Raw genomic sequence first — 18,375 nt, 5'->3', positions numbered from 1 at the left:
ACATTATGACACGTTATCTCAGCTGTTATGACCACATTATGACACGTTATCTCAGCTGTTATGACCACATTATGACACGTTATCTCAGCTGTTATGACCACATTATGACACGTTATCTCAGCTTATGACACGTTATCTCAGCTGACCACATTATGACACGTTATCTCAGCTGTTATGACCACATTATGACACGTTATCTCAGCTGTTATGACCACATTATGACACGTTATCTCAGCTGTTATGACCACATTATGACACGTTATCTCAGCTGTTATGACCACATTATGACACGTTATCTCAGCTGTTATGACCACATTATGACACGTTATCTCAGCTGTTATGACCACATTATGACACGTTATCTCAGCCACATTATGACCACATTATGACACGTTATCTCAGCTGTTATGACCACATTATGACACGTTATCTCAGCTGTTATGACCACATTATGACACGTTATCTCAGCTTATGACAAAGTTATCTCAGCTGTTATGACCACATTATGACATGTTATCTCAGCAGCTGTTATGACCACATTATGTTATCTCAGACTGTTATGACACATTATGACACGTTATCTCAGCTGTTATGACCACATTATGACACGTTATCTCATGACATGACCACATATCTCAGCTGTTATGACCACATTATGACACGTTATCTCAGCTGTTATGACCACATTATGACACGTTATCTCAGCTGTTATGACCACATTATGACACGTTATCTCAGCTGTTATGACCACATTATGACACGTTATCTCAGCTGTTATGACCACATTATGACACGTTATCTCAGCTGTTATGACCACATTATGACAAGTTATCTCAGCCGTTATGACCACATTATGACACGTTATCTCAGCTGTTATGACCACATTATGACACGTTATCTCAGCTTATGACCACATTATGACCACATTATGACACGTTATCTCAGCTGTTATGACCACATTATGACACGTTATCTCAGCTGTTATGACCACATTATGACACGTTATCTCAGCTGTTATGACCACATTATGACACGTTATCTCAGCTGTTATGACCACATTATGACACGTTATCTCAGCTGTTATGACCACATTATGACACGTTATCTCAGCTGTTATGACCACATTATGACACGTTATCTCTCAGCTGTTATGACCACATTATGACACGTTATCTCAGCTGTTATGACCACATTATGACACGTTATCTCAGCTGTTATGACCACATTATGACACGTTATCTCAGCTGTTATGACCACATTATGACACGTTATCTCAGCTGTTATGACCACATTATGACACGTTATCTCAGCTGTTATGACCACATTATGACACGTTATCTCAGCTGTTATGACCACATTATGACACGTTATCTCAGCCACATTATGACCACATTATGACCACATTATGACACGTTATCTCAGCTGTTATGACGACATTATGACACGTTATCTCAGCTGTTATGACTACATTATGACACGTTATCTCAGCCGTTATGACCACATTATGGCACGTTATCTCAGCTGTTATAACCACATTATGACACGTTATCTCAGCTGTTATGACCACATTATGACACGTTATCTCAGCTGTTACGACCACATTATGACACGTTATCTCAGCTGTTACGACCACATTATGACACGTTATCTCAGCTGTTATGACCACATTGTGACACGTTATCTCAGCTGTTATGACCACATTATGACACGTTATCTCAGCTGTTATGACCACATTATGACACGTTATCTCAGCTGTTATGACCACATTATGACACGTTATCTCAGCTGTTATGACCACATTATGACACGTTATCTCAGCTGTTATGACCACATTATGACACGTTATCTCAGCTGTTATGACCACATTATGACACGTTATCTCAGCCACATTATGACACGTTATCTCAGCTGTTATGACCACATTATGACACGTTATCTCAGCCACATTATGACACGTTATCTCAGCTGTTATGAGACCCAGCATTATAACATGTTATGACACTTGTCATAACCATGTCATAACATAAACCACTACAACGATGTCCATTAATTATAATCCACATACTATTTCACATTTCCTGTTGCTGCAGGAAATGCAGGAAATATTTTTTCTACTGTAGCAAACTGGCTCAAATTAAGATCCTCCATCTTTAGTTACAAAGCAGTTCCCTGTCTGTAGATATGGTCTGGTATTCATGTAGTTAGAAAGAAGTTCCCTGTCTGTAGATATGGTCTGGTATTCATGTAGTTAGAAAGAAGTTCCCTGTCTGTAGATATGGTCTGGTATTCATGTAGTTACAAAGAAGTCCCCTGTCTGTAGATATGGTCTGTCACCCTATTCCCTACATAGATCACTACTTTTGACAGGGGCCCATAGGGGTAGTGCACTATTTTTGACCATGGCCCATAGGGGTAGTGCACTATTTTTGACCATGGCCCATAGGGGTAGTGCACTATTTTTGACCATGGCCCATAGGGGTAGTGCACTATTTTTGACCATGGCCCATAGGGGTAGTGCACTATTTTTGACCATGGCCCAGAGTATTAGACCTCAGGATAAGACCCAGATGCAAACAGTTCAAAATAACAAAAGCTTATTGCAAAAACAGGGGTCAGGGTCAGGGCAGAGGTCTGTAATGCAGGGTGGAGTCACAAGGTACAGAAGGGCAGGCAGGCTCAGGGTAAGACCCAGATGCAAACAGGGTGGAAATCACAAGGTATTGCAAAAGGGCAGGGGCCCAAGGTCAGGGCAGAGGTCAGTAATGCAGGGTGGAGTCACAAGGTACAGACAGGGCAGGCAGGCTCAGGGTCAGGGCAGAGGTCAGTAATGCAGGGTGGAGTCACAAGGTACAGAAGGGCAGGCAGGCCCAAGGTCAGGGCAGAGGTCAGTAATGCAGGGTGGAGTCACAAGGTACAGACAGCAGGCAGGGTCAGGGCAGAGGTCAGTAATGCAGGGTGGAGTCACAAGGTACAGAAGGGCAGGCAGGCCCAAGGTCAGGGCAGAGGTCAGTAATGCAGGGTGGAGTCACAAGGTACAGACAGCAGGCAGGCCCAAGGTCAGGGCAGAGGTCAGTAATGCAGGGTGGAGTCACAAGGTACAGAAGGGCAGGCAGGCCCAAGGTCAGGGCAGAGGTCAGTAAATGCAGGGTGGAGTAACAAGGTACAGAAGGGCAGGCAAAAAAGGCAAAACCGGGAAAATGAGAAAACAGGAGTATGGGAAAAACGCTGGTAGGCTTGACGAGACAAGGCAAACTGGCAACAGACAAACAGAGGGCACAGGTATAAGAACACAGGGGATAATGGGACAAGTGGGCGACACCTGGAGGTCAGTGGAGACAAGCACAAAGACAGGTGATACAGATCAGGTTGTGACAGGTGTACTTATTTCAGCAGTTTGAGTTTGGGTTTTAAGTAGTTTTGGACTATTCTGTTGTAATGTTGCTCCTGAATCACTATGAGAAACGTAATAGTTGATTTTGAATGTATTCTATTTACTTTTTGATACAGATCAGGGCGTGGCACATAGGCGTAGGTCACTACTTTAGACCAGGACCCATAGGGGTAGTGACCAGGACCCATAGGGGTAGTGACCAGGGTCCATAGGGGTAGTGACCAGGACCCATAGGGGTAGTGTACTACATTAGACCAGGACTCATAGGGGTAGTGACCAGGGTCCATAGGCGTAGGTCACTACTTTAAACCAGGACCCATAGGGGTAGTGACCAGGACCCATAGGGGTAGTGTACTACAAAAGACCAGGACCCATAGGGGTAGTGACCAGGACCCATAAGGGTAGTGTACTACAAAAGACCAGGACCCATAGGGGTAGTGACCAGGGTTCATAGGCGTAGGTCACTACTTTAAACCAGGACCCATAGGGGTAGTGACCAGGACCCATAGGGGTAGTGACCAGGGTCCATAGGGGTATTGACCAGGACCCATAGGGGTAGTGACCAGGACCCATAGTGGTAGTGACCAGGGTCCATAGCGGTAGTGACCAGGACCCATAGGGATAGTGACCAGGACCCATAGGGGTAGTGACCAGAACACATAGGGGTAGTTACCAGGATCCATAGGGGTAGTGACCAGGACCCATAAGGGTAGTTACCAGGACCCATAGGGGTAGTGACCAGGACCCATAGGGGTAGTGTACTACTTTAGACCAGGACCCATAGGGGTAGTGACCAGGGTCCATAGGGGTAGTGACCAGGGTCCATAGGGGTAGTGACCCGGACCCATTGGGGTAGTGACCAGGGTCCATAGGGGTAGTGACCAGGGTCCATAGGGGTAGTGACCAGGACCCATAGGGGTAGTGACCAGGGTCCATAGCGGTAGTGACCAGGGTCCATAGGGGTAGTGACCTGGACCCATAGGGGTAGTGTACTCCTTTAGACCAGGACCCATATGGGTAGTGACCAGGGTCCATCTTCTGCACATCAATCACTCCAGTGTCTAATTGGTATATTGTAATTACTTCACCACCATGGCATATTTATTGCCTTGCTTCTCTTTTTTTTAACCTCATTTGCACACACTGTATATAGATTTTCTTCAACTGTATTATTGACTGTATGTTTTGTTTATTCCATGTGTAACTCTGTGTTGTTGTATGTGTCAAACTGCTTTGCTTTGTTCTTGGCCAGGTCGCAGTTGTAAAGGAGAACTTGTGCTCAACTGGCCACCTGATTAAATAATGGTGAAATATAAAAAATAAGAAATCCCGTCAATACAGGACTAAGATTGAATCCTGCTACACCGGCTCTGATGCCTGCCGGATGTATGCAGGGCTTGAAAACTATTACAGACTACAAAGGGAAACCCAGCCGTGATCTGCCCAGTGAAGTGAGCCTACCAGACGAGTTGAATGCCCTTTATGCTCGCTTCGAGGCAATCACCACTGAAGAATACATGAGAGCACCAGCTGTTCCGAAGGAAAGATATTCCAAAAATTAACTTTTAACAAGGCACACCTGTTAATTGAAATGCATTCCAGGTGACAACCTCATGAAGCTGGTTGAGAGAATACCAATAGTGTTTAAAGCAGACATTAAGGCAAAATGTTGCTATTATGAAGAATCTGAAATATAAATTGTAGTTTGATTTGTTTCACACTGTTTGTATTATTACATGATTCCATATGTGTTATTTCATAGTTTTGACGTCATCACTATTATTCTATAACATATACAATAGTAAAAATAAAGATAAACCCTTCAATGAGTAGGTGTGTCCAAACTTTTGACTGGTACTGTACATGTTTCCAACAGACCACGTAGACCCTGTGCCCAAGAAAGTGAAGGTAACCTGCCTAAATGATTACCGGCCCGTAGCACTCAGGTCGGTCACCATGAAGTGCTTTGAAAGGCTGGTCGTGGCTCACATCAACACCATCATGCCAGAAACCCTAGACCCACTCCAATTCAAATACCGCCCCAACAGATCCACAGATGATGCAATCTCACACTCCACACTGCCCTTTCCCACCTGGACAAAAGGAACACCTATGTGAGAATGCTGTTCATTGACCCATCACTAAGCTAAGGACCCTGGGACTAAACATCTCCCTGTGCAACTGGATCGTGAACTTCTCAACTCTATTTCTTGAACTTCATTGTTGGTTAAGGGCTTGTAAGTAAGCATTTCACAGTAAGGTCTACAACTGTTGTATTCGGCGCATGTGACAAATAAAATGTGATTTGACTGTATTTGATTGATTTGTTACCAGTTACTATGTGTTTAACATTGTTACCGGTCACTATTTGCACTGAGGTAAGAGTTGTTTATTATACAATATAAAAAACAAACATTTTCAAGACAAGTAACACAACGATCTATCAAACCTAATACTTTCTGTCATTTAAAAAAATGGTTTCTCTACCATCTTATCTGACAGTAAAGAGCCGGTGTAGCTGTGTCTTCCCACAGGGGTGACTTTATGTCTGTCTCCCAGAGGACAGGAGAGAATTAGTTGTGTGTGTCTCACAGCTCACAGATGTCCCTCTACCTTTCTCTGTCTCAATCTTCCATAGTGGACAGGTCAGAATATAGCTCTCTGCCCCAGACAGTGGGCAGGTCAGTCTATATCTATCTGCTCAAGACAGTGGGCAGGTCAGAATATAGCTCTCTGTCCCAGACCGTGGACAGGTCAGTCTATATCTATCTACCCCAGACAGTGGGCAGGTAAGTCTATATCTCTCTGTCCTCACAGTTGACAGGTCAGTCTATATCTATCTGCCCCAGTCAGTGGACAGGTCAGTCTATATCTGTCTGCCCCAGTCAGTGGACAGGTCAGTCTCTCTGTCACACATTGTCTCTTCTACAGTGGACCGGTCAGTCTCTGTAAATCTCAGAGGCCGGTGAACTTGTCACTCTGCCAGGTCCCGTTGGTCTTGTTCAGAGAGGTGCTACTCCCATGTTTACTCTCTCCTGAGGCCTTCATGGCCAGGTCTGCTGCGTCAGCCATCGGCTGCTTGTCCTCTGCCTCCGTCTCCCGGTGGTAGAAGTAGTTGAAGTTGGACACGATGACGGGGACGGGTAGGGCGATGGTCAGCACGCCAGCGATGGCGCACAGCGTCCCCACCATCTTACCGCCCATGGTGATTGGGCACATGTCCCCATAACCCACCGTAGTCATGGTGACCACGGCCCACCAGAAGCCATCAGGGATGCTGACGAACTGTGTGCTGGGCTCGTCCACTTCAGCAAAGTAGATGGCACTGGAGAAGAGGATGACTCCGATGAAGAGGAAGAAGATGAGCAGGCCCAGCTCCCGCATGCTGGCCTTCAGGGTCTGGCCCAAGATCTGGAGCCCCTTGGAGTGTCTGGACAGCTTGAAGATCCTGAATACCCTGACTAGACGGATGATACGAAGGATGGCCAGGGACATGTTCTGGCTGGAGTTCTGGTCCGGGGTGGTGACCAGCTCTGTTACCAAGGTGACGAAGTACGGGATGATGGAGACAATGTCGATGATGTTCATGAGGTTGTGGAAGAAGTTGCTCTTGGAGGGACAGACCACGAAGCGCACAACCAGCTCAAAGAAGAACCAGACGATGCAGGCCGTCTCGATGATGAAGAACGGGTCGGAGAACGTGGAGGTGATGGTTTTGGGTGTGGCCGAGGGCGAGGGCGGGAACAAGGACCCGAGGCCGCCCAACGATAGGTTCCCATTGAAAGGCATCAGATGCGTGACGGTGGTGGGTAGGACCGGGTCCAGGGTGTTATCCCTGAACTCCGGCAGCGTCTCCATACAGAAGATGATGATGGAGATAACGATGACAAACACGGAGACCAGCGCTACGCCGCGTGCCGCGTTGGAACTCTCGGGGTACTCGAACAGCAGCCAAAACTGCCGGTATATCTCGTTGGTCGGGAGAGGGATCTCCACTTCCTTGATGAAGCCCTCATCCTCTCTGAACTGCTCCATGGCGTCGCTCCCCAGCTCATAGAAGACGATCTCATCAGCAAACACATCCAGTGGAACGTTGGCCGGCCGACGGATCTTCCCTCCTGACTGGTAGTAGTACAGGATGCCATCGAAGCTGGGCCGGTTCCTGTCGAAGAAATACTCATTCCTCATGGGGTCAAAGTAGTCCATCCTCTTCATAGGGTCCCCCAGAAGGGTCTCAGGGAACTGGTCGAGGGTTTTGAGCTGCGTCTCGAATCGTAGCCCGGCAATGTTGATGATGACCTTCTGGTCTCCGTCGTCTAGACCTGTCTTGTCCACAAACACATCCTCGCAGCACTCCTTAGCCAGCCGGCTGAAGATGGTCTCGCTCTGCATATGGGTCTCGCTACTCAGCAGCAACTTCCAGTTGGAGATCATGCTGGCACAGCTAGGACGCCCCCTCCTGCTGTGGGGTGGCATGACGGGTGATTGGGGCACATCCAGAGTATTGGGGGAGGGGTACGGGCAGGGGGAGGTATTCCTCCTGTGGGAGGAGTGTTCGGAGAGGTAGTGGTGCTGGGGAGTGGATGTGAGGTTGGGTTGAGGGGAAAGGAGGTGGTGGGAGCCGTGGATGGAGCAGTTTTCGTGGAGCATGTCGACCGTCAGGGTTGTGGTCTCGTCCAGGTTGTCTGGGTTACCCAGCTCATCTTCCAGACTTCTGTCTATGTCGTCCAGACTCTCAAAGTCCACTAGAGCCGCCTCCATGGCTGTTACTGCTGGGGGGAGGGCTACTACAACTGCTTATACTGCTGCCACTACTACTACTACTACTACTACTAATACTAATACTACTGTTGCTGCAAGTACACCTAGACCCTGGTCCTTAAAACATGTCCCAGGACACTCAGACGACTAGAGGTGTAGACCAGGGTAGACTAGTCCAAGAGACCTAGACCTTTAATACAGGTTCCAGAGAGAGGGAGGACAGGAGGTATAGACCAGGGTAGGCCCCTCCCGGTAAGTCTAGTCCAGGAGTGTTAGATCCAAGCCCTCTGTCCAGGTGAGAAGATCCACAGAACGGTAGACCTCAGCTGCCTATCAGAGGGCCAGTGTCTTCAGGCCAGTGTCTTCAGGCCAGTGTCTTCAGGCCAGTGTCTTCAGGCCAGTGTCTTCAGGCCAGTGTCTTCCCTGAGATGGAAGCAGTCTTGAGGGTCACAGGGCGATGGGCTTTCCAGCAGTCAACAGATGCTTCATCACCTCTGCGACACACCCTCTCCTTCTCATACCTGCAGTGGGTGGTGGGGGGGAGAAAGAGAGAGAGAGAGCATGTTAGTTTGTGTGTCTGACATCTGCAGCACATTCACTGACAGCCCTGTCATCACCGGTTATAATCGCTTGACACTGAAACCCTGATGCTTGGCACACACACAGGCACATTCATCACAAAACCCACTGATATTACCAATTACATCAATTATTTTTTCATTGGCAAAATTAGAAAACTTAGGCATGACATGCCAGCAACTAACGCTGACACTACACATCCAAGTATAACAGATACAATTATGAAAGACAATAATTCAGACTGATAAACAGCTTCAAATACTATCAGACTGTTGAACAGCTTCTATTACCATAAGACTGTTGAACAGCTTCTATTACCATCAGACTGTTAAACAGCTTCTATTACCATCAGACTGTTGAACAGCTTCTATTACCATCAGACTGTTGAACAGCTTCTATCACCATCAGACTGTTGAACAGCTTCTATCACCATCAGACTGTTGAACAGCTTCTATCACCATCAGACTGTTGAACAGCTTCTATTACCATCAGACTGTTGAACAGCTTCTATTACCATCAGACTGTTGAACAGCTTCTATTACCATCAGACTGTTGAACAGCTTCTATTACCATCAGACTGTTGAACAGCTTCAATCACCATCAGACTGTTGAACAGCTTCTATTACCATCGGACTGTTGAACAGCTTCTATCACCATCAGACTGTTGAACAGCTTCAATCACCATCAGACTGTTGAACAGCTTCAATCACCATCAGACTGTTGAACAGCTTCTATCACCATCAGACTGTTAAACAGCTTCAATCACCATCAGACTGTTAAACAGCTCCTATTACTGTAGATGGCTGTGACTGACAGAGCTCCCTGTAGATGTCTGTGACAGAGAGCTCACTGTAGATGTCTGTGACTGACAGAGCTCACTGTAGATGTCTGTGACAGAGAGCTCCCTGTAGATGTCTGTGACAGAGAGCTCACTGTAGATGTCTGTGACTGACAGAGCTCACTGTAGATGTCTGTGACTGACAGAGCTCACTGTAGATGTCTGTGACTGACAGAGCTCACTGTATACGGCTGTGACTGACAGAGAGCTCACTGTAGATGGCTGTGACTGACAGAGCCCAGTAACTATGGTTACTATATCTTATATTCTGTCCTACTCTAGGTCACTCTACTACCGATGAATCCCTCTTTCTCTCTCCTCTCTCGCGGGCTCCCTCTCTCTATATTCCTCTCCTTCCCCCTCTCTCTCTCTGAACCCCCCCTCTCTCTCTCCCAGTTCCCCCTCACCCCTGCTCTATCCCTCACTCTCTTCTCCTCCCCCTCAGTGAGGATTAATGTGGTCTCATTTACAGAAAGATGCCGTTAGATTTTGGAAGCCAGATCCAGCAGGGTAAAACACCACCATCTGCTGTCCCCGGACCTCTCCATTATATACCACAGCGGCGTATGTAGAAATTGTGGCTAGGCATGAGTAAAAGTGACTTGGACAACATTTTCCAGCCGATATACAGCAACAATACCCTGACATATTTCAGTGAAAATGAGTGCAATCACATTGCATTACATAATCCCCTATACAGTGGACTTTGAGGTTCTGGACCGGTTCCAACCATATTTCTGTGAACAGAGTAACATCAATAGCTGTACACTCCCTAAAAGCACTGGTTGTCCAGATTCATATATGCTGTTGCAAGCGCAGCTGTCAGGTTCATAGACCAAGGACATCATCTATTTGGATAGGTAGCGTCACGTCACATTTTCTGGCCTATCCGTACAAAGGGACAATTTCCTGTGCATGTGAACCTCGTATCTGCGCCGCAATAGTGCATATGAAACGGGAGCGTTCTTATTTTAGCTCAGTGAACGGGAGTCGAGCGGATGAATCAATAGCAGTTTCATCTCAGATGGATTTACAGCTGTCAAGATGGGAAAATATACAAAATCATTTAGTAGAATTTAAACAAGACCACTTTCTCTTTTTGTTCTTAAAGCTGAAGTTGTAACAAAGTTGAAAGGAGTCTGCACACACTTGAATGGTGGCTCTGCGCCGTTCAATGACATTATCGATCATAGTCTGCTGATGGTTATGTGTTATGGCTTTTCACCCCCTACTATATTGTGAATAAAGAGCTACCTTTCTAACAGAACACAGAGGGTGTTCTTTAATGGAAGCCTCTCCAACATAATCCAGGTAGAATTAGGTATTCCCCAGGGCAGCTGTCTAGGCCCCTTTCTTTTTTTCAATCTTTACAATACAGGGTTACTCCAAGCAGTTTAGTCACCGTCACCATCCTCAATTCCACATTATTTATTACAAGATTCAGTTAAGATTGTAATGAAGTTGCAAGGAGTTTGTGTGGACGTTTGGTAGAAATGTCTCTCTCATCAGTTAGATGAAAGTGTCACTAAGTATGATCATATTTATTTGACTGTTATAAGACATGTGAAATCTACTGTACGATGTTTATCAATGTGATTGTTTCAATATTTATTTAGCATTTCAGAAATGTTCTCACGGATCCCTACGGAGCTGTGTCCTTACGAACACCTGATCCCCATTTCCCTGATTGTAACTGTATGGTTTCCATTGGGCTGTTGGTTTTATTTTTTATTCCAATGTGTCACACCCTGACCTTATTGATCCTTTTTTATGTCTCTATTTTGGTTTGGTCAGGGCGTGAGTTGGGGTGGGCATTCTATGTTTTGTTTTATGTTTTCTATTTGTGTGTGTTTGGCCGGGTGTGGTTCTCAATCAGAGGCAGCTGTCTATTGTTGTCTCTGATTGAGGACCATATTTAGGTAGCCTTTTCCCACCTGTGGTTTGTGTGTAGTTGTTTTTTTTTGTGTCTGCACCAGACAGAACTGTTTTGGTTTCGTTCGTTCTCTTTGTTGTTTTTTGTTATTCAGTGTTCAGTTCTATTAAAATATCATGAGCACCTACCACCCTGGTTCTTCAAACAGCAAAAACAATGTCAGTCGGTCGTGTGAGTACCTGTGTTGTTTTGGCTTTCATGCCGTGCAGATGATTACGGATCTCGTCCCGTGTGATAATCATTGTGCGATTGTGTATTTATTCGAAACTCGGAACTGGGAACTCAGGAAAAAAAAACGAGCTCCGACTGGAAAAAACACCCATTTTGAACGGTCTTCCAAGTTGAAATTCGGGAACTAGAGCGTCTTTCTAGAGCTCCAACCTGAAGATCACTGACATGATTCAGCTTTGTTTTCCTCAGAGTTTGCAGTTGTCTTGAAAGCACCATAATGTCAGAGAATGCCAGACTTTGATGAAACATTTTGATAATACAATTTTGTTGTGTCCTATGTAATCCATTACAGTTACTTGTCCAAAATTGTAATCAGTAACAAAGTATTCAGATCCTTTCCCCTTTTCCACATTTTGTTACTGTCACGACTCCGACCGAAGGACACTCCCCTTCACGTTCAGGTGGCGCTCAGCGGTCGTCATCGCCGGCCTACTAGCTGCTACTGATTATTTCCTCCCCCTCCTTATGTGTTGATTGTGTGCACCTGTTTTGAGTTAGGTAGTAGGCTTTATTAGTCAGCCGGCCCGCAGGGTTCCTTGTGCGGGATTAATTATTGTGATTGTCTGTTCGGTGTACTTGTGTGCACGTCTATTGGGTTTTGTGTTTTCCCATTTTGTGGGTTTTCCCTGGACGGTTTAAGTCCCCCTGTTTGGGGTATTTGTTTGTTCAGTACGCCCTGTGTTTTTGTGAGGGTTGGCTTATGTTCAGCGTTTATTCAGTGCATTAAAATAGCACTCCCCTGAACTCTCTGCTTCCTGCGCCTGACTCCTCACCCACTACACTCAGACCGTTACAGTTACGTTATAGCTTTATTCTAAAATTGATGAAATCGTTTTTTTCCCTCATCGATCTACACAGAATACCCCATAATGACAAAGCAAAAATATCACATTTTTAAAATTATTCAGACCCTTTACTCAGTACTTAGTAAAAGCATCTTTGGCAGCTTTTCCAGCATCAAGTCTTCTTGGGTAAGACGCTACAAGCGTGGAACACCTATATTTGGGGAGTTTCTCCCATTCTTCTCTGCAGATCCTCTCAAACTCTGTCAGGTTGGATGGGGAGCGTTGCTACACAGCTATCTTTATGCTCTCTTCAGAGATGTTCAAGTCCAGGCTCCGGCTGGGCCATTCAAGGACATTTAAAGACTTGTCCCGAAGCCAAGCCTGCGTTGTATTGGCTGTGTGCTTAGAGTCATTGTCCTGTTGGAAGTTGAACCTTCACCCTAGTATGAGGTCCTGAGTGCTCTGGAGTAGGTTTTCATCAGGGATCTCTCTGTACTTTGCTCAGTTCATCTTTCCCTCGATCCTGACTAGTGTCCCAGTCCCTGAAGCTGAAAACCATCCCCACAGCATGATGCTGCCACCACCATGCATCACCGTAAGGATGGTGCCCGGTTTCCTCCAGACTTGACCGTTGGCATTCAGGACAAATAGTTCAATCTTGGTTTCATCAGACCAGAGAATCTTGCTTCTCATAGTCTGAGTCCTTTAGCTACCTAAAGCCTGTTATGGCTGCGATCCCCATACAGGGATCAACATCAGGGGAGATTTCAGAGTGACAACTACAAATACAACGTCGTAACATTAAACATTCTTGAAAATGAAAGTGTCTTACATCCTTCAAAAGATTAGGATCTTGGTAATCCAAATATGATCTGAAAGTCCTTTAGCTGTTAAACGTCAAGCTGTCATGTGCCTTTTACTGGGGAGTGGCTTTCGTTGTACTTCTGAAAGATTCTCCCATCTCCACAGAGGAACTCTAGATCTCTGTCAGAATGACCATCGGTTTCTTGGTTACCTTCCTGACCAAGGCCCTTTTCCCCCGATTGGTCAGTTTGGCCGGGCGGCCAGCTCTAGGACGAGTCTTGGTGGTTCCACATTTCTTCTATATATGAATGATGGAGGCCACTGTGTTCTTCCCCAGATCTGTGCCTCGACACAATCCAGCCTCAATTTCGAATCTCATAGCAAAGGGTCTGAACTCTTCTGTAAATAAGGTATTTTTGTTTTTTATTTTAAATACATTTGTAAAAAAAAACACCAAAAAAACGGTTTACTCTTTCTCATTATGGGGTATTGTGATGTCAGTACAGGGCATTGTGATGTCAGTACGTGGCATTGTGATGTCAGTACGGGGTATTGTGATGTCAGTACGGGGCATTGTGATGTCAGTTTGGGGTATTGTGATGTCAGTATGGGGTATTGTGATGTCAGTTTGGGGTATTGTGATGTCAGTATGGGGTATTGTGATGTCAGTACAGAGATGTCATTGTGATGTCAGTTTGGGGGGTATTGTGATGTCAGTATGGGGTATTGTGATGTCAGTATTGGGGTATTGTGATGTCAGTTTGTGATGTCAGTTTGTATTGTGATGTCAGTTTGGGGTATTGTGATGTCAGTATGGGGTATTGTGATGTCAGTATGGGGTATTGTGATGTCAGTATGGGGTATTGTGATGTCAGTATGGGGTATTGTGATGTCAGTATGGGGTATTGTGATGTCAGTATGGGGTATTGTGATGTCAGTATGGGGTATTGTGATGTCAGTATGGGGTATTGTATGGGGTATTGTATGTAGATTGATGAGGAAAAACATTACTTTTTAGAATAAGGCTGTAATATAACAACATTAGGAAAAGGTAAAGGGTTCTGAATACATTCCGATGTAAATAAACTGAAGGACACTATCAGGCCATCACCATTAAGTACACAGAGACAGAGGCTGCTACTCTCTGTTATTATCTATGCATAGTCACTTTAAATAACTCCACCTGCATGTACATATTACCTCAATTACCTCAACTAACCGGTGCCCCCCGTACATTGACTCTGTAGCCCCACTATTGTTATTTTACTGCTATTCTTTAATTATTTGTTATTTTTAACTCATACTTTTTTTTGTTGGTATTTTCTTAAAACTGCGTTGTTGGTTATGGGCATGTAAGTCACCATTTCACTACACCTGTTGTATTCGGTGCATGTGACAAATACAATTTGATTTGATTTGATTTTGATGCAGAGATGGATGGAATATTGATAGATTCCTACAGAGTAAATGCTGATTGATTTACATTAACAAAATTAAAGATGGCCAGTAGATTAAATACAAATCTAAAGTTAACAGTAGACTATGTAGTTCCTACTGTAACTGACTTGGTCCATGATTAAACTACTGTAACTGACTTGGTCCATGATTAAACTACTGTAACTGACTTGGTCCATGAGCAAATCCATCAGCTTTCTGACTGACCACATACCATCTCTGTTTTAACAGACAAGCTACTCCACTAAACTTTTGTACTTTTGTCCTCCTTTTAACAAAACTAAATATAGCAGCCGTTAAACCGTATAATTGCAGCGGCGCACGGGCTCTTATCTCTCACTCTTATCTCCCTCGTGCAACAACAGCTGGTCGGGAAAAGACTCCCGGCAAAGAGGAGAGTAGAGCTCAAGACGAAGTATCAACACACACAGTACCAAACACACAGCCAGCTCTACTTGTTGTCTGACACACAAACACACACACAGGAACAGGAGAGTGCTCAACCAGAGCCTGAGCACCTGCCCTTTTGCCCTCCTATGAAAATGAGTCCACTCTGTGGATTTAAAAAAATGTATGAATGAGTTTTTAAATGTCATTTTGATTCTCTTTTCATTTTCAATGAATTGTACAAAACACAACAGACAACCTACCCGTTGATAGACCAAGTATGGCGCGTCTTCCCAAACTTTGTTTCCGGGGTCCTGAAACGTTCCCGGTCCTGTTGTCCGCTGCACCTGGAGAGGCATGTCGGCTGTTGAGCGAGTGTGTTCCGTTCTGTCTGTGTTGATGGGGTGGCTGGCTAGCGGCAGGTATCACCCCCGGGCTTAGCGTGCGGACAGAAGGCTCAGCGGAAGCGGCCAGGGCAATCACCCGCGAGACAGATGTGAGGGTGACATAACCACAACAACATGATTACAATTAATTTGGCCAATTCCCTGGTTGGAGGGAGATACAAATCCTCTCACCATCCGGCCATCCCTCTGGAGAGAGAGAGAGATAGTGAGAGAGAGTTAGAGATGGAGAGAGGGAGGGAGAGAGAGAGAGAGAGTTGGAGATGGAGAGAGGGAGAGAGAGAGTTAGAGATGGAGAGAGGGAGAGAGAGAGATAGGGAGAGATAGAGAGTGATAGAGAGTGATGGAGAGAGAGAGTTAGAGAGGGAGAGAGAGATAGAGGGAGAGATGGAGAGATATGGTGAGAGGGAGAGAGGGAGAGAGAGATGGTGAGAGAGAGTTAGAGAGGGAGAGAGAGAGATAGAGAGAGGGAGAGATAGAGAATGATGGAGAGAGAGAGTTAGAGATGGAGAGAGATAGAGGGAGAGATATGGTGAGAGGGAGAGAGGGAGAGAGATGGTGAGAGAGAGTTAGAGATGGAGAGAGAGATCGTGAGAGAGAGTTTGAGATGGAGAGAGGGAGAAAGAGAGAGAGAGGAAGAGATAGAGAGTGATGGAGAGAGAGAGTTAGAGAGGAACCAGTGAAGAACAAACACCATTGTAAATACAACCCATATTTATGCTTATTTATTTTACCTTGTGTACTTACACCATTTATACATTGTTACAACACTGTATATATATATATTATATATATATATATATATATATATATATATATATATATATATATATATATATATATATATATTATATATATAATATGACATTTGTAATGTCTTTATTGTTTTGAAACTTCTGTATGTTAGAGAGCAGAGCAGAGCAGAAGTCACGATCAGATGAGCTCCTGCATTTCTCAGCATTTTCTTTAAAAAAAGATAGATTAGGAGTTAGATAAACTTGGATTTTTTGTCAGGAACACATACGGGATTCTACCCTCTACAACATAACCCCCACTTCAAATCAAAACTTAAAACCTACAACCTGATTTTGGACGGAATTACGGAATCACCTGGAAGGTTCCCTACAACCAAGGATTATTACTCTGTACAGCAAATTCTCTGGAAAACAACAGAAACCTGAAAACACCATCCAACCTGGAACTGAGTGAGTAATGTTTAGTCTGAAACTATATTCTATTTCCAAAAGCCAAGAAGAAAAATACACAACATTACTTTATAAGGACTGAATGCTAACATAATTCTGCCAAGCTTGATACAGCTTCAACTAGCACTGATGTGTCAAGTGAGAGGTGTTAAAGCCCTTTAGCCCAACAATGGCAGGAGAGTCACACAGTCTACCCCAACCAAATGGAGAGGCCTTAGATGCTCCCTCCTGCTGTTCAGAGGTACAGTTCCCTGTGCATGTAAAGAATGATAAGGCAAGAAAATATTACAAAATTAAGCTCCTTATGGAAAATCAAGAGACACTTTTTGCTGACTATTACAAAAATGGGAACATCAGCAACCTTATCTTCCACACAAACCATCCCCTGGCATGGCACAGTGCTATATTAGCACACTACCCCTTTGTTAAGAGATGGGGGGTTAACAAGGGGTAGACACTCAGGATACTAGACAACGAGGACTCTGAGTCAGCTAATATAAACCTCTATAAGTCCGGAACAGTAATGGAACAGGGTAACCCCAAACAGTTTCAGCTGGACTTTCACCAAATTAAAGAATTAGCCCAGCAGGAGAAGCTCTTCCTTGATAAAGATACCCCCACACCGAGCCGGTCAGACCAGACCTCTTCATTATATAACCCCACAGATGAGCAACACCCAGCGGACAGTCAACCTCCCAGCACAGATTACTACTCCCTCATTGAAATGAAGGATAAATTCACTCAGCTGGAGGTAAGGCAGGTAGAGCTGGAACAGCAGGTGATTACACTCCAGTCAGCACAGACCCAGACAACAGTCCATCACAACAACACCCCTCAACCAGACCCGGAGCTGGAGGTGGTCAGAGACATATCTGCACTCTGGACATTGGTGAGACAACTACAACAGGAGAAAGAGGAGCAGAACAGAGCACTTAAAGAGAGGATCAGACTGCTGGAGGAGAGGTTGAGGGGGGTGGAGGAGAGAGTGAGGGGGATGGCGTGTGACAGAGAACAACCCACTAGAGAGGTGGCCAAACCCACAGAGAAGCCAGCAGAACAGCCCACCTCAGCACCCGACAAAAGTCTCGACACCACAGCAGAGCAGTCCACACCAGACCCTGACCATAGAGTCGACATCACAGCAGAACAGACAAATGAAGAACCCGAAGCCCAGCGGCTCTCACCCCCTCTGAGCACCCCCCCCTGTCAGCCACCCTGATAGCCCTTCTGACAACCCCCCCCACACCCACTGAGGACAAACACAAGACAGATTGTACTCCTTATGGACTCAAATGGGAAATATATAGAAGAAAAAAAACTTTTTCCCAAACACAGTGTGTCTAAACTCTGGTGTCCAAACACCCAGCGCGCCCTAGACCTTCTGTCTGAGGGCCAACTAGGCTCACCTATCCACATAATAATACACACAGGCACAAACGACCTGAGAGCACAGCAGCAAAGGGTGGCCACAGCACTGAAGGGAGTGATTAAAAAAGCTTCTACTTTCCCCAACGCACAAGTTGTTATCTCCACCCTGCTGCCACAAAATAACTTAGATAGAAAAGACTTCTTCTACTTTCCCCAACTTTTTGCCTTGACAGG

At 45.2% G+C, this 18,375-nt stretch overlaps 1 protein-coding gene across 1 annotated transcript; it reads right to left on the bottom strand.

Annotated features, from left to right (window-relative positions):
* Positions 1-5,905: 5,905 nt before the first annotated feature.
* Positions 5,906-8,660, bottom strand: LOC112238759 (potassium voltage-gated channel subfamily A member 10-like). The gene has a single exon (XM_024407300.1). The coding sequence runs from the start codon at positions 8,150-8,152 to the stop codon at positions 6,347-6,349; it is 1,806 nt and encodes a 601-aa protein (XP_024263068.1). The 5' UTR covers positions 8,153-8,660; the 3' UTR covers positions 5,906-6,346.
* Positions 8,661-18,375: the final 9,715 nt, after the last annotated feature.

This window comes from Oncorhynchus tshawytscha, unplaced genomic scaffold (genome assembly GCF_018296145.1).
Source record: "Oncorhynchus tshawytscha isolate Ot180627B unplaced genomic scaffold, Otsh_v2.0 Un_scaffold_15173_pilon_pilon, whole genome shotgun sequence".
In the NCBI taxonomy this organism is placed as follows: Eukaryota; Metazoa; Chordata; class Actinopteri; order Salmoniformes; family Salmonidae; genus Oncorhynchus; species Oncorhynchus tshawytscha.
This window is presented reverse-complemented; position numbering and strand designations above follow the sequence as displayed.

Excerpts from the sequence above, each read along its gene's own strand:
- LOC112238759 (XM_024407300.1), bottom strand. The coding sequence starts at position 8,152 with ATGGAGGCGGCTCTAGTGGACTTTGAGAGTCTGGACGACATAGACAGA.